Source organism: Coptis chinensis, chromosome 3 (assembly GCF_015680905.1).
Source record: "Coptis chinensis isolate HL-2020 chromosome 3, ASM1568090v1, whole genome shotgun sequence".
Taxonomy (NCBI): Eukaryota; Viridiplantae; Streptophyta; class Magnoliopsida; order Ranunculales; family Ranunculaceae; genus Coptis; species Coptis chinensis.
In genome coordinates, this window is record NC_141458.1 from 99,020,514 (window position 1) to 99,034,698 (window position 14,185).

The following is a 14,185-nucleotide window of genomic DNA, read 5'->3' on the forward strand; positions in this document are numbered from 1 at the left end:
TACGTAGTCGCTTTTATTGTGAGTCCGAGGTAATTATTAAGTTACAAGAAATATCGCGTATATACCGAGAAATTGTTTCAGGCCTATCTAAACAGTGTTTGTTCTCCAACATATCTTGTTAGTCTTTGAGTTCTGTCGATTATAGTACCGTTGGAGTTGGTGTGTAGAACCCGATCACATTTTCTAATTTTGGAATGTCGGGCTCGAGTTTGTCCTTTTGTTACCCGAATAGTACACGAAATACCCAAGGTACGAAGCCTCCGATTTTCTTACTGAGAATGATTTATATCTTATGAAAGTATCTATTTAGTGGCACCACATTCATTTTGGTAGACCAAGCTTTAGAATGTCGAGGTCTTAGACATGTGGAGCTGTGGAGGAAAGGGAGATTATGGTTGCTTGTATACGTCTGCAATAATTGTATTCTTGACTCTTAACCAATTTGCCTGAAATTCTAACATTTCATATAACTTAAGGCTTATAGGAAGAGGTACTATTGAATTCATCATAGAGAAAGGGGATGGTTCAACCTTTCTCCAGTTGCTGGCGAATCCAAAAGTCAGGCCGTCATTCAGGTTCACCATAGATCAAACAGGTTTACTTGCGAGCATATAGGAATGTAAAGTTAAAAAAAACTTGTTTCATAATTTACACATTCTCATAATCACACATACTGAAGCCGTTCTTGTGGTGCCATTCGGTACTCTACACAAATCGTTCTTAAGAAGTAAATACTCTGTGCAGATGCACAATGCCCATTGAATTAGTGCATATCTAGGTAATTACTCTAAAATGTACAGTAAATAAACATATATTAAACTTTTAGCAGTGTAAATCTAGGTCTTGACCTCATGTATGTGAGTTTTTGGCACAATTTATTTGTCCATTGTCCACCTTGAGGTAGTCTATTAATAGGGCAGTGCTCTGAGAGGCTTAGGTTAGTTACTATGGTGTTCAAGATGTATGTTAAATTGTCAACACTTATTTTTTTGATAGTTTTACTAATCGCTCTTAAGAAGTAAATATTTTGCGCAGATGCACGATGCCTTTTAAATTAGTGCATAAGTGCATATCTTGATAGTTGCTCGAAATTGTACAATCAATGAACATTATTTTAAACCTTTTTAAGTCTAGGTCTTGACCACATGTATTTGAGTTTTTGGCACAATCTTTTTGTCCATCTTCCACCTTGAGGTCGTCTACTAATAGGGTAGTGCTTTGAGAGGCTTAGGTTAGTCACTCTGGCACTCAAGGTGTATGTTAACACCTTTTTTTTTTGTATACTTACAACTTTATTTCCCTGAACCCTTGAATCTCCTTTCCCCTTCAATGGGGGACTTGATCCCAACACTGTGGGTCCAACCGTCCAACCTCCCAAGTCTTGACTAAACTCTATATTGATGATATTTTTTCATCCTTTCAGGTTGTTATTGATAGATATTCAACCCCTTTGATAGCAGGGAACTTTGCAAAACTGGTAAGGTAGTTGTCCCTCGCCTTGGCCTTTTGGAAATTCATAATGTTTCTTTAACAGGCATACCCGCTTACTATAATCTCTGTTGAGATATGTAGTATATCCCACACCAGGAGTTTAAAGTCTTTCATATAATAAATTAGTTCCTGGAGCCGCTTCACTTATTGCCGCTTTGAGTTGGACGCTCCAAATTTAAGATAGAATAAGAGCACATATTTCAGGCACAACAGAGTCTTAACAATTTTATTTTCTTTTGCAGGCTGATGCCAAAACATTGAAAAAAGATTGCAGCCCTGAAGTGATAGAACGATATTTAGCTGAGCGTAGGGCTAATGAGAACCAGGCCAGGGCATTTCATTTTCTCCAACATCTTTGAATCTGCAGGATGTTTTCGCAATAGTTACTCAACATGGTGAAACTCTTATACATGTTTGCAATACTGACTGGCTTTATGTAAACTATTACACACGACCTGGCCTTATGCTTGAGGTATTCGAATACCCTCGGCTACCAGTAAAGAGAACCACTTTTTAACTGTCATGTGGAGAATATTGTTAGTTTAAGAAATGTCTGAGGCTATATGGAGTAGAAGCCAAATGGTGGGAGTGTCATCTAGCAGAGATGTCATGTACTTGTAATCTTTGGAGCTTTATACATGTTATATGCAAATTGAACGCATTCTCAAGTGTGACATACTTATTCCATTTCAATTTTGTCTATTTTGAAACAATCCCTTCTGCCGAAATGATCATTATCTTAGTAGCCCAAAGTTGGTGCAACAAATTTAAGCGTAAATGATACAAAAAGATACGAATATGAGGAGCTATCTAAATAATGTTATTTTTTTCACAATTGTTCCTGAAGGCTGAAGCTCTGGCTCAACATTACTCAGACCACATAACCCGCCGTGAGCCAAAAAAAGCAGTCAAAATAAGGTCCTCACACCAAACCAGAGACCAAATCAAGATCAATTGTCTGAATTCTAAAGTCTAAAAGCATATCTACTGCCGTGTTATGCTGTGTGAACTCCATTTTGTTTTCGTCATTGACATACTAATATATCGGAACGTTTCAATCAATGCTCGGTATCTCATTTTATCAATTACCCATATCATATTTTCATAAATCTTCCGATATCTCGCAGAATTTTATTCAACGCTGAACAAGCTTGGAACATAAGAAATCGTTTCACTTTCTAAAACCGCCGCTGATATTTTATAACTCTTCCAAAACTTTGGACACAAAAACCAGTTTCTTTTTTACTTAACGACAAAACTAGGCTCAAAGTACGTGTGATTTGGAGCTATACTTAAAAGTTTATTGCTTACGTATGTCTGAAAATCAAATAGAATTGGAGTTCCCTTCAAGTCAATGGCTGCCACTGCATCACGTAATGTGAATTATAAGTATGCTCACCCACTTCAGTGAGTTTTATTTGGCATCGCGTGCAGAGCACGTGTGGACTCAGAAGACATAGTTGTTGCTCTCTTTGCCAACTGATCTGTAAAAATTTAAGTCTATGTATGTTCTTAACAAAATTAATGCAGATCGGGTGATTAATGTTATCGAAGCTGTTAGTATTTTTGTAACTTCTGGTAAGATTGAAATAATAATGAAGTCATTAACACAAACACAAACAAGTACTCAAATTAATTTTTGGAGGGAACAACTTAGTTACGTAGACGTTACAAACAAACCAAAAGCTGAAGATGATGTCCACCAGTTCCAGTTGAGGCGCCAAGTCACCAACCGATTTATAAAATTTATACTTATTATGTGATAGAAACAGTCCGTCAAAAGGCGTCAACAACACGATGACAAGTCAAGAACATTATATTCATGCAGCACTTTAAAGTTATAATTAACCAACTCTTGAAAGATGATAGTTGACGAGCCAGACGGGGGAAAACATGGCAGGAAAATTACATCCAATTCAATAAACTCTAGTGCTTTGACTCTTCAGGGTGGGAAACTCTCTTTGATTCCGAATTCATGGCGGAGTAATTAATTAGGCTTTTTAGACCTCCAAACCCTGCTCTAGATCGAGAACAATCACCAAGAGCTGTGGGTGATAGGAGTGGGCTAACAGTGAACTTATTTCACAAACCTCTGGACTGTGTTGTTCCTTGGCTCCAGGATGGCAGTACCCTGTGCACTGTTTGGTCTATTGCAGAGTGCTTAAATTGAGTTTGAAAACTATTCATTTAAAGGAAAAGTAGTCCATTATTGATCTTAACGATTGGTTTTTCACAGAGAAGCTAATAGATCAAGTACCAAATTCTTAAACATGGTGATTGGCATACTAGTAATAATCATATTGAAACAAAATAGTGGTTATTGTATTTATTTGCTGATTCAAGGAAGTTCAGTATTCGCAGGTCATTCAAATTATTTCTCATACAACAAGAAAGAGTAATACAGTTTGCCAAAAGATAAGGCAGAGCATGAGAAAAATATTAATTTAGATAAATCCTCCCAAGTATAATGTCATGGTACTGTCTGACTAGTTAGTTGAGTTAAGCCCGAGTGAAGAAGGTCTGGTAGCTAGCTTTCACGCTGGTATGCAAAGTATCTGATGATCAGCCTTCGGGTATCTCAGTAACACAAACAAAAAGAGACGAGTTGCAATCACATCACTGATCCATCCTTCCCAAAGGAGGAAATTCAGTCGAATATAGGTTAAATTCCTTTGCACTTTCAGACTTTTCAACATTATTCTGTCCAACATTCCCACTACCATTTTGGCGAGCAGACTGTCTGTAGTTAGATCGATCATAATTCCCTTTCCCATTCCCATAACCATTTTCATGTTCGGATGGCCTACGCTCATTGTGCCCACCAACAGCCCCATTGCCAGTACCACTTTGACGATAGAACTGTTGACGAGAATGCCCCTGGTTGCCCCCTCCAACACTTGCCTTAGCATTACTACCCTGTTTGCGAGGAGATTGCTCGGAGCCCCCTCCAACAACTGCCTTGGCATCACCGCCCTGTTTGCGAGGATATTGCTTAGAACCCCCTCAAACACTGGACTTGGCATCAACGCCCTGTTTGCAAGGATATTGCTCAGAGCCCCCTTTGGCTTTCCCATTGCCTTTATAGATACCAAGTCGGCGCTCATTGTAGAATCCACTTCCATTCTCAAAAGCCTTAGTACCACATGTCACGGTAAAATCCACTGGAAAAAAGTGTTGGATTACTTTAATCCTACATCTTTAACATGCTAATCTAGTAATGATCAAAAAAATAATTAAAAGAAAAATAACTTCAAAGCCGCCGAAATTGGAGATTGACAGTAAATAGAAACTTTCCAAAGCTGAATCAAAATCATTTAGTCTTAAGCCTTCTAGTAGTATTCACCACACAACACACCACAAAACACTTTTGCTTTTCTCCTACTTTTAGTTGTACTTTTTCTGGAAAGACTAATGGTCCCTTTCTCTAAAAAGTCATTATCTTATATAAAGAAACTTTGAGAATACGTAGATGTGTGTGTAGTGGGATCCACTTAGGATTCCAAGTCTTATGTTAAGAAGACAAATCCTTGTCATACAAGTACTTGTACTTATATATTAAAACCCTTTTAATATATATCTCTTTAATATGGAAAGTGCCCATTAACAAATCCATATTTACAATAAGGCCCTTGGAACTTTCAAGAAAGTCCTTTCCTACCATTAATTATATCTAAGTCCCTCCACCTATCTTGTATTCACAATTAGACCATTGGGAATTTGTTCTTCACTGTCACACCCATGTCTAATTGACCCAATTTGACATTTAATATCAATTGAGCATTAAGAAACTATTTCTTATACCGTAGGGTTTGAGCTCAATTAGTTATGTCACAATTTCCTAATACATAACTCCGGTAGAGTGGTGGATCCTTTATTAGAATTAAGTGATTCAAGACGTCCCACATTTATTACCCAAAACGTTAAGTCTAGTCTATGAATAGACATTACTTTTTAACGTCTCAAAGTAATAAATTTGAAACATAATGAATTTTCACAATTCCTCAAGTCTAGGAATTAATTGGTAGAGTGAGATTTGCACACTAACCTTAACAGTGAATTTATAGTGTGTTCTCACTTTGATCCTCTCTCGATTAATCGATCATGTGACTACACCAATATACAAACTTAGAGTCATACTCAAATGATTGAGATATCATCATCCTAACATATAGCGGTTATGTATATTCTGGTCTTATAAGTGAAGCGTCCGACTTCACCCCTAACTCCGTGAGTATTCTAGGTAAATAGATACAATCAAATCTCCCAGCATGACTCTTCATATGCTTGATTGTTCTAATTCTATTACCTATGGAACTTATGGTTTCATCATATGATATTAGTTCACCCATATGCATAATAATAAGATTCATGTATTTAATTAAATATCATCATGTATAATCAATAAACGTTCATTGGCTTTGTAAAGGCCAAATATCCCAACAATCTCCCACTGGCCTTCAAAGCCATTTAGCAACTACTCTAAGACCTATATTATCCATGTGACTCTCAAAAGGATGAATAGGCAAAGCTTTAGTAAAAGTGCGCAAGAGTCTCACCAGGAATCTTTGTAACTGTAATATCACCACGCCGCTCACAATTTCCGTGTGTCAAATGATACTTACGTTCCACATGCTTTGACCTCTTATGATACCTAGGCTCTTTAGACTGACCACTCTGGTATCTACTAACCATCCTAACTGCAAAGCAAATGTCCGGTCTAGTACACAACATGGCGTACATCAAACTTCCTCTCTTGAAAGCATAAGGACATGCATGCATTTTCTTCTTTTCTCGGGTGTTTTAGGACACCGATCCTTGGAAAGAAATTCCATGTCTAAAAGGCATTAAGCCTTTCTTGGAATCTTGCATAGCAAACTTGACCAATAACTTATCAACATAAGTCGACTGGGACAATCCTAACATCCTATTCTTGCGATCTCGCAAAAGCTTGATCCCTAGGATGTAGCTTGCATCACCTAAATCTTTCATTTCAAAGTGATTAGATAACAAGATTTTCACCGTAGACAATTTTCCTACATCATTCCCAATGAGTAGTATATCATCTACATATAAGACCAAAAACATAACGTTTTACCCTCAACCTTCTTGTAAACACAAGGTTCTTCCCTCACATTGATCAAAACCAAACGATTTGATTGCTTGATCAAAGCATACATTCCAACTCCTTGAAGCTTGTTTAAGGTCATAAATGGACTTCTTTAGCTTGCATACTCTATGCTCTTTGTCGAGGAACTATAAAGCCTTCCGGGTTGGACCATATAAATATCCTCCTTGATTGTACCATTCAAAAGCGTCTTTACATCCATCTACCAAATCTCATAGTCATAATGAAGCGTGAATCGAAAGAAGGACTCTAATGGACTTAAGCATAGCCACCGGGCGAAAAAAAGTTTCCTCATAATCAATACCCTCTTTTTTGAAGTAAATCCTTTCGCCACCGGTCTCTATTTAAAAGTCTCTACCTTTCTATCGGCTCCTCTTTTCCTTTTGAATAACCATTTATTCTTAATAGGCTTAATATTTGGTAGAGGATCTACAAGTTCCCAGACATTGTTGGAATACATGGACTCCATTTCCGATCTCATTGCTTCAAGCCATTTTCTTAAATCAATGTCAGAAATTGCTTCTTCATAGTTCATAAGATCTACATCCTGATCATCGATATAACGTAAAAAGTTTCCCTAATAGGGTTAACTTTTCGGAGGAGGTCTAATTGCCTCCCACTACTGACGGCAATCTTGGAGTAGGTTCAGTAAACTTCGAACTTCATTTGGAAGGCTTTCATCTAAACTAGGAGTTAATTCAGATTGAACATTGCGGGAGTATCTGCCGCCATTTCTTCAATGACCATTTCACTTCTGAGGTTTTCGTTTCACAATATAATCTTCCTCGAGATACTTTCGACATTTGTACTCACAAACACCTTGTTTGTTCTCTTGGATTATAAAATAAACCACCTCGAGTTCCTTTTGGATACCCTATAAACATACATACTTCGTTCTTGATTCTAACTTGTCGGTCTTTCCTTTGAGTACATCGCGGACAACCCCATACATGTATGTGGTGTAAACTAGGCTTTTCGCTAACCATAACTCCCTAGGAGTTTTAGGAACTGACTTAGAAGGAACCAAATACAAAATATATATCGCTGTTTCTAAGGCATATCCCCAAAAAGATATAGGTAGAGTTGAATAACTCATCATGGACCGAACCATATCCAATAAGGTTATGTTCCTTCTTTCAGAAACCCCATTATGTTGTGGAGTTCTTGGTGCACTTAATTGAGACAAAATCCCATTTTGCATTAAGTACTCTTTGAACTCATCTGAGAGGTATTCACCACCTCGATCTGATCGAAGTGTTTTAATTGGTTTATCGGTTTGCTTTTTCACTACGCTTTGAATTCTTTGAACTTTTCAAAAGATTCAGACTTTTTGTGCATCAAATACACATAACCATACCTTGAATAATCATCAGTAAAAGTGATAAAATATGCAAAGTTACCTCTTGCTTTCACATTAATGGGTCCACATACATCGGTATGTACTAACTCCAATAACTCTGTGGCTCTTGACCCTTTAGCTTTAAAGGATCTCTTAGTCATCTTTCCTTCTAAGCAAGACTCACAAGTTGGGAAAGGTTCTAAAGAGAGTGAACTTAAAGCTCCATCTTTCACCAACCTGTCAATCCTGTTTAGATTGATATGACCAAGTCTTCAATGTCATAAGTATGTTGGATTAAAAGAAGTTGACTTCCTCTTTTGAGGCAAGACCTTTGATGAATTACCAACAACAGTATCATTTATTTCTAGCATAGGAGAAAGTATATAGAGACCATTTTCTAAAGTACCGGAGGCAATAAACTTTCCATTTAGTCCGATTACAACCTTTGAATCAAACGAAGTGGAATATCCCCGACTATTAAGTCAAAAGCGAAACCAAATTTCTCCTTATCTCTCGAACATAGTAACAAATTCTAAAAACCAACATTTTCTCACCTAATGCTAAACAATAAACTCCTATCGATCTTTGGCAACCTTTTGCCTTTGTACCTAGTGTCAAGTACACCTCTTCTTCATTCAACCTTCTTGTTTCCTGAAACCCATGTAATATATTACAAACGTGGTTAGTGGCCCCTGAGTCCACACACCATGTGTCAGAAGGAAAAACCAATAAATTGGTTTCACAAATAAAGGATTGCATGCATTCTTTATCTATTTGTTTCAAAAACAAATACTCCCCACAGTTCCGCTTCCAATGACCAGGCTTTTCACAATGGTAACAATTACCCTTTGTTTTAGCCCAACTTTCAGCAATCAAGATAGATGCTAAGGGATTGAGAATAGATAGTGACATATCTGGAACATTTACATATACACAAAAATTATTATAATGCATTTAATATTGGTTTTGGGAATTTAATAAACCAATTTTCCGCTTATATAATAAAAATACAACACCCTCCATATTGTATCAATAAGACAAATATAAACAATAGAAACCTAATACTTATGAATAATCTCTTATTTCTTCTAGACCCATCAATTTTATATACATATAATATGATTTCCATTATTATTACTTTTGCTACTAAAACATAATTGCACAAACCGTAGGGCTATCAACTATGTTTTAGCCAAGTGTACCATCATCATAATTCATTAATATAACTGCGAGATAATGAATCCGTAAAGGAAAACACTCCCACTAGCCATACATGAATTTTTCTTCTTGAGAATAGACAATAGGCAAAAATATTTTAGCATGCAATTAATTTATCCGTAGGGATCATATTAATCACATCTATAAATATAATTCTTATTGAATTGATAACGGTGTAGCAAGGGATTTAATTCGTAAATTAAATACCTTTACCACTTGCTTTATATAGAATGAGGGTATTAGTGCTTAAAAGTCAACACTTTATACATCTACTATATGGCCCACAGAACCAACAACCAAGTCAAAAGTTATTGTTCGAAAAAAATTGTCATGCATGCATATACCATAGTACAGCACATAATATGCATCTCATGAACCATGCATTCCTTTAAGAATGTAGTAGAACAGGTGGTCCATGTTTCATAAAGTGATTTTTGTCTTATATGCAAAGATAAAGATGTTCCCATTCTTTTTTTTTTCTTACAGCAGGTTTCAAAAAAAAATTCCCATTCTTCACATGCTTATGCTTATAAAAAATATGAATTAAAAGCACCTATTGTCTTACATCAAAGAACTTTATACAAAGCATCTTATGTAAACAATATTTTATAGGATAAAACCGATACTGTAAAAACCTTCAATATACGCATGTAACCGAAATCAACATATCATAGCCAGAAAAAAAAATGATCAATATATACCTCCAAATAAAACATGTGATCATATTAATTAAATAATAAACCACGTCTATAACCCATATACATCTTTATCAATTTTTTTTTTATTATAGTATGTACTAATACTTAAAAAAAAATTGAACATTTATTACTTAGAACATGCAGATCTGAAATTACCATGTATCTCATATAAAATTTTCAGATCTGATTATTCTTTTTAAAAACAAATCAAAAATAGATAATAGCATGACCCGCTCTGATACCAATTGTTGGATTACTTTAATCCTACATCTTTAACATGCTAATCTAGTAATGATCAAAAAAATAATTAAAAGAAAAATACTTTCAAAGCCACCAAAATTGGAGATTGACAGTAAATAGAAACTTTCCAAAGCTGAATCCAAATCATGTAGTCTTCAGCCTTCTAGTAGTATTCACCACACAACACACCACAAAACATTTTTGTTTTTCTCCTACTTTTAGTTGTACTTTTTCTGGAAAGACTAATGGTCCCTTTCTCTAAAAAGTCATTCTCTTATATAGAGAAACTTTGAGAATACGTAGATGTGTGTGTAGTAGGATCCACTTAGGATTCCAAGTCTTATCTTAAGAAGACAAATCCTTGTTATACAAGTACTTGTACTTGATATATTAAAACTCTTTTAATATATATCTCTTTAATATAGAAAGTGCCCATTAACAAATCCATATTTACAATAAGGCCCTTGAAACTTTTAAGAAAGTCCTTTTATACCATTAATTATATCTAAGTCCCTCCACCTATCTTGTATTCACAATTAGACCATTGGGAATTTGTTCTTCACTGTCACACCTATGTCTAATTGACCCAATTTGACATTTAATATCAATTGAGCATTAAGAAACTATTTCTTATACCGGCCGGGTTTGAGCTCAATTAGTTATATCACAATTTCCTAATACATAACTCCGTAGAGTGGTGGATCCTTTATTAGAATTCGTGATTCAAAACGTCCTACATTTATTACCCAAAACGTTAAGTCTAGTCTATGAAAAGACATTACTTTTTAACGTCTCAAAGTAATAAATTTGAGACACAATGAATTTTCACAATTCCTCAAGTCTAGGGATTAATTGGTAGAGTGAGATTTGCACACTAACCTTAATGAATTTATAGTGTGTTCTCATTTTGATCCCCTCAGTGTCAGTCATGTGACTACACCAATATACAAACTTAGAGTCATACTCAAATGATTGAGATATCATCATCCTAACATATAGCAGTTATGTATATTACAGTCTTATAAGTGAAGTGTCCGACTTCACCCCTAACTGTGAGTATTCTAGGTAAATAGATACAATCAAATCTCCCGCACATAACTCTTCATATGCTTGATTGTTCTAATTCTATTACTTATGGAACTTATGGTTTCATCATATGATATTAGTTCACCTATATGCATAATAATAAGATTCATGTATTTAATTAAACATCGTCATGTATATTCAATAAACGTTCATTGGCTTTGTAAAGGCCAAATATCCCAACAAAAAGAAATGGGGAACCAAATAAAAGTTAGTGAATTCATTCTTAAATAAACATGTAATTGCAGTATATATAAACTTTAGGATCGAAGAACAGATAAACAGAATCTTTTTATACACATCTTACTAAAATAGAAAGCCTCCACAATGGTCTTCCAAAAAAGAGACTACGTCCTCCACAATTATAATAAAATAGAAAGCGTGCAAATCATACGTACTAAAGACTTTCAGGCATTCAGAACTCGTTTGCCGAACAAATCAGTTTTTAGATTTGTACATATTATGCAGAATAGGTGGTGTCATCCAGGGTTAAATAAAGGATATAATCTACCATAAAAAATAAAAATAAATAAAAAAAAAGATATATATACAGTGCATATATATATATATATATATATAGCTTTTCTTCAGTAATTCAAGCTACATTAATTAACTCTATATTTTTTATATTTTTTTTCTCTAGAAACATTAATTCTATATGCAATTGCTAAAAGTACAGAAAAATAAGGAACCACACTGATAATTAGATCAATCAAGGTTTTGTTCACAACAAATTTATCCGATTTAACTTTTTGCAGACTCCCACACAGACCAAATCCTAACATGTGCATTAAAAAATATACAACAATTTGATCTAGATTCCGATTTGATCTGAGGAACCCGTTAAATTGAAGAAGAAGAAGAACAGACTCTAAAAGTGAATAATAAACCATCAGTGACTCATGCATTGACGAATAACTAAATACACGACTGTAATCAACAAGAAACATTATAATAAAATCAACCAAAGCAAACATAAATTATAAGATTGAATATCTACCGAAGTACGAAGAGACCCAGCGGTACTTTTCATTGGCATCCTTCATGTTAGGAGAACCACAATAAGCTTTAATTTCCTCAGTTAGATCGACGACTCTTTTCGCTTCTTTAGCCTCATTGGCGGCTTTTCTAGCAGCGATTTCATCAGCAGCTTTCTTTGTAGCTTTCTCCGAGTGTAACTTTATCAACTGAGTTGGATCATCTTCAACATCTTCCCCAAGAAGATCAAAGGGGTTTATAAGCGGCATTGTTGAGAAAACTTCAGAACCTAACTACTACACCACCAACAGAGAAAGAGAACTTGGGTTTGTATTTACAGAGGTTTTGACTTTTGAGGAAGGAACTTTTAGTTTACGTGGTGCCAAGTATGTTTCCTTGTTCACTTCTGATTTGGATTTGATGACGTTTTCAAATTTGGTGACGGTCTGTTTCCAATTCCAAGTATCGGAATAAAACCACATAGACAGGAAAATAGGGAGTTCGTTGAAATCTCGATATCTTCGATTTTCTAAAAGTTATGTTCGAAATATTGCGAAAATTAAAACACTGTGTTTTCTGAAACTTTGATATGTCGATTTGTCGCAATTTTTCAAGTTTTTGATGGGTGAATTGAAGATAGTAGAACTCAGCGAAACCCCTAGTTCTATCTGTATCGTGTTAAGTCAAGCAAAAAGTTGAGGATGAATTGCTTTATTCATTCATGAAATTCACTTTTAAGTCATTGAAAGTGATTCTCGGTAAAACAAAATTATGATCTGTTGATAAGATTCATTATGTATTGTAGGTATATAATATTGACCATTGAAAGGCTTTTGACGCCCCTAAAACGCCCATAAGCGTTTAGTACGGCGCTTACGCCACTGCCACTACAAGCGGCGCTTCACTGTGTGAGGCGTTCCTGAAGCGTTGAGACTTTTTTTTTAAAAGTGTAAATAGACGTCAACTTTAAATAGTAATAATGTACCAAACTAATTACCCATCTTTAACATTTAGTAAGTACTTCAACCTTTAAACTTTCTATAATCAATCTATGTATCCCCTCTTGTCTTGTAAAATGGAGTATAATTGTTAACTCTTAATGATACGAAACTCTAAATAAATATAAAATTTATGAATAAATTGTTGTATAAAATGATGTATCACAAAGTTTACATCACTTTATTGATTTTTGTTTGTTCACATTTAATTTGTACGACTTAGTACTTTATACTTATATAATAGTAAATCTTTTAGAATTAAGAAAATGTCGTGCGCTTGAGGTTTATGCCTTACTCCTTGAGGCTTACTGATAAGAGCTCAAAACTGTAGTTTTAACCTCTTAATAATCATACTTTTAGATCAATTATGTGAGTAATAAATAAGAGTTAACACTGATTACGTGTTTTTTATGTATTTCAGGCAGTAAAGTCAATTATGTGCAGAAATGTGCTACTTTGGCGAAATAAACGAGCAAGGATTGGTTGCTAAGAAGTTCTGTGATAAAGGTCAAGATTCAAGGAGACAAAGCCTTTCTAAAGCCCGGTAAAAGCTAAGAAGTCAAAGTCAACGCGGGCAGAAACAACACACAAAGTCAGCAGAACTTCCGATGGCCGTATCTTTGGACTCAGATATCGGAATCGGGTCTAACTTATGTCAAAACAACCGGCTCGGGAAGAGCTTTATAATGGTCCAAGTCTTGACCCAATCAGAGGAGCAGAATTGGATGAAAAGTCTGTTGAAGCCAAATCCAGCTGAAGAGCCCTTTACGGACTAAAAGAATTGGGTTTTGGGCCCGATTTTTCGGCCCAAAACATGGCTCCAAGCCTATGCACGATTTTTGGATCTGAAGCATATAAAAACAAAAGTTTAGCTCTTTGTTAATGGTAGCTAATTAGACCTAAACTATAGATAATTCTAGATCTAGTTTTAATTATTTTTAATTAAGTTTAGTTTCAATTCAATTCTTGTTTTAGATTAAACTCTTAAATCATTGTTCTTCATCGATTAGATAAA

General features: G+C 35.1%; 1 protein-coding gene and 1 long non-coding RNA gene across 4 annotated transcripts; one reads left to right on the top strand and one right to left on the bottom strand.

The window, feature by feature from the left end:
- The first annotated feature begins 310 nt into the window (after positions 1-310).
- On the top strand, positions 311-2,219 carry LOC147512058 (uncharacterized). Of its 3 annotated transcripts, XR_015217131.1 has the most exons (3): positions 311-575; positions 1,424-1,482; positions 1,734-2,219. It is a non-coding gene; the product is annotated as an uncharacterized LOC147512058 (long non-coding RNA). The 3 variants fall into 3 exon arrangements; XR_015217130.1 differs by having other exon boundaries at positions 311-1,482; XR_015217132.1 differs by having other exon boundaries at positions 311-1,477.
- A 1,572-nt stretch (positions 2,220-3,791) lies between these two features.
- LOC147512059 (uncharacterized) lies at positions 3,792-12,825 on the bottom strand. Its single transcript, XM_086603641.1, has 2 exons — positions 12,195-12,825; positions 3,792-4,652 (listed from the first exon to the last, which is right to left on the bottom strand). The coding sequence occupies exons 1-2, from the start codon at positions 12,439-12,441 to the stop codon at positions 4,495-4,497; spliced, it is 405 nt and encodes a 134-aa protein (XP_086459767.1). The 5' UTR covers positions 12,442-12,825; the 3' UTR covers positions 3,792-4,494.
- Positions 12,826-14,185: the final 1,360 nt, after the last annotated feature.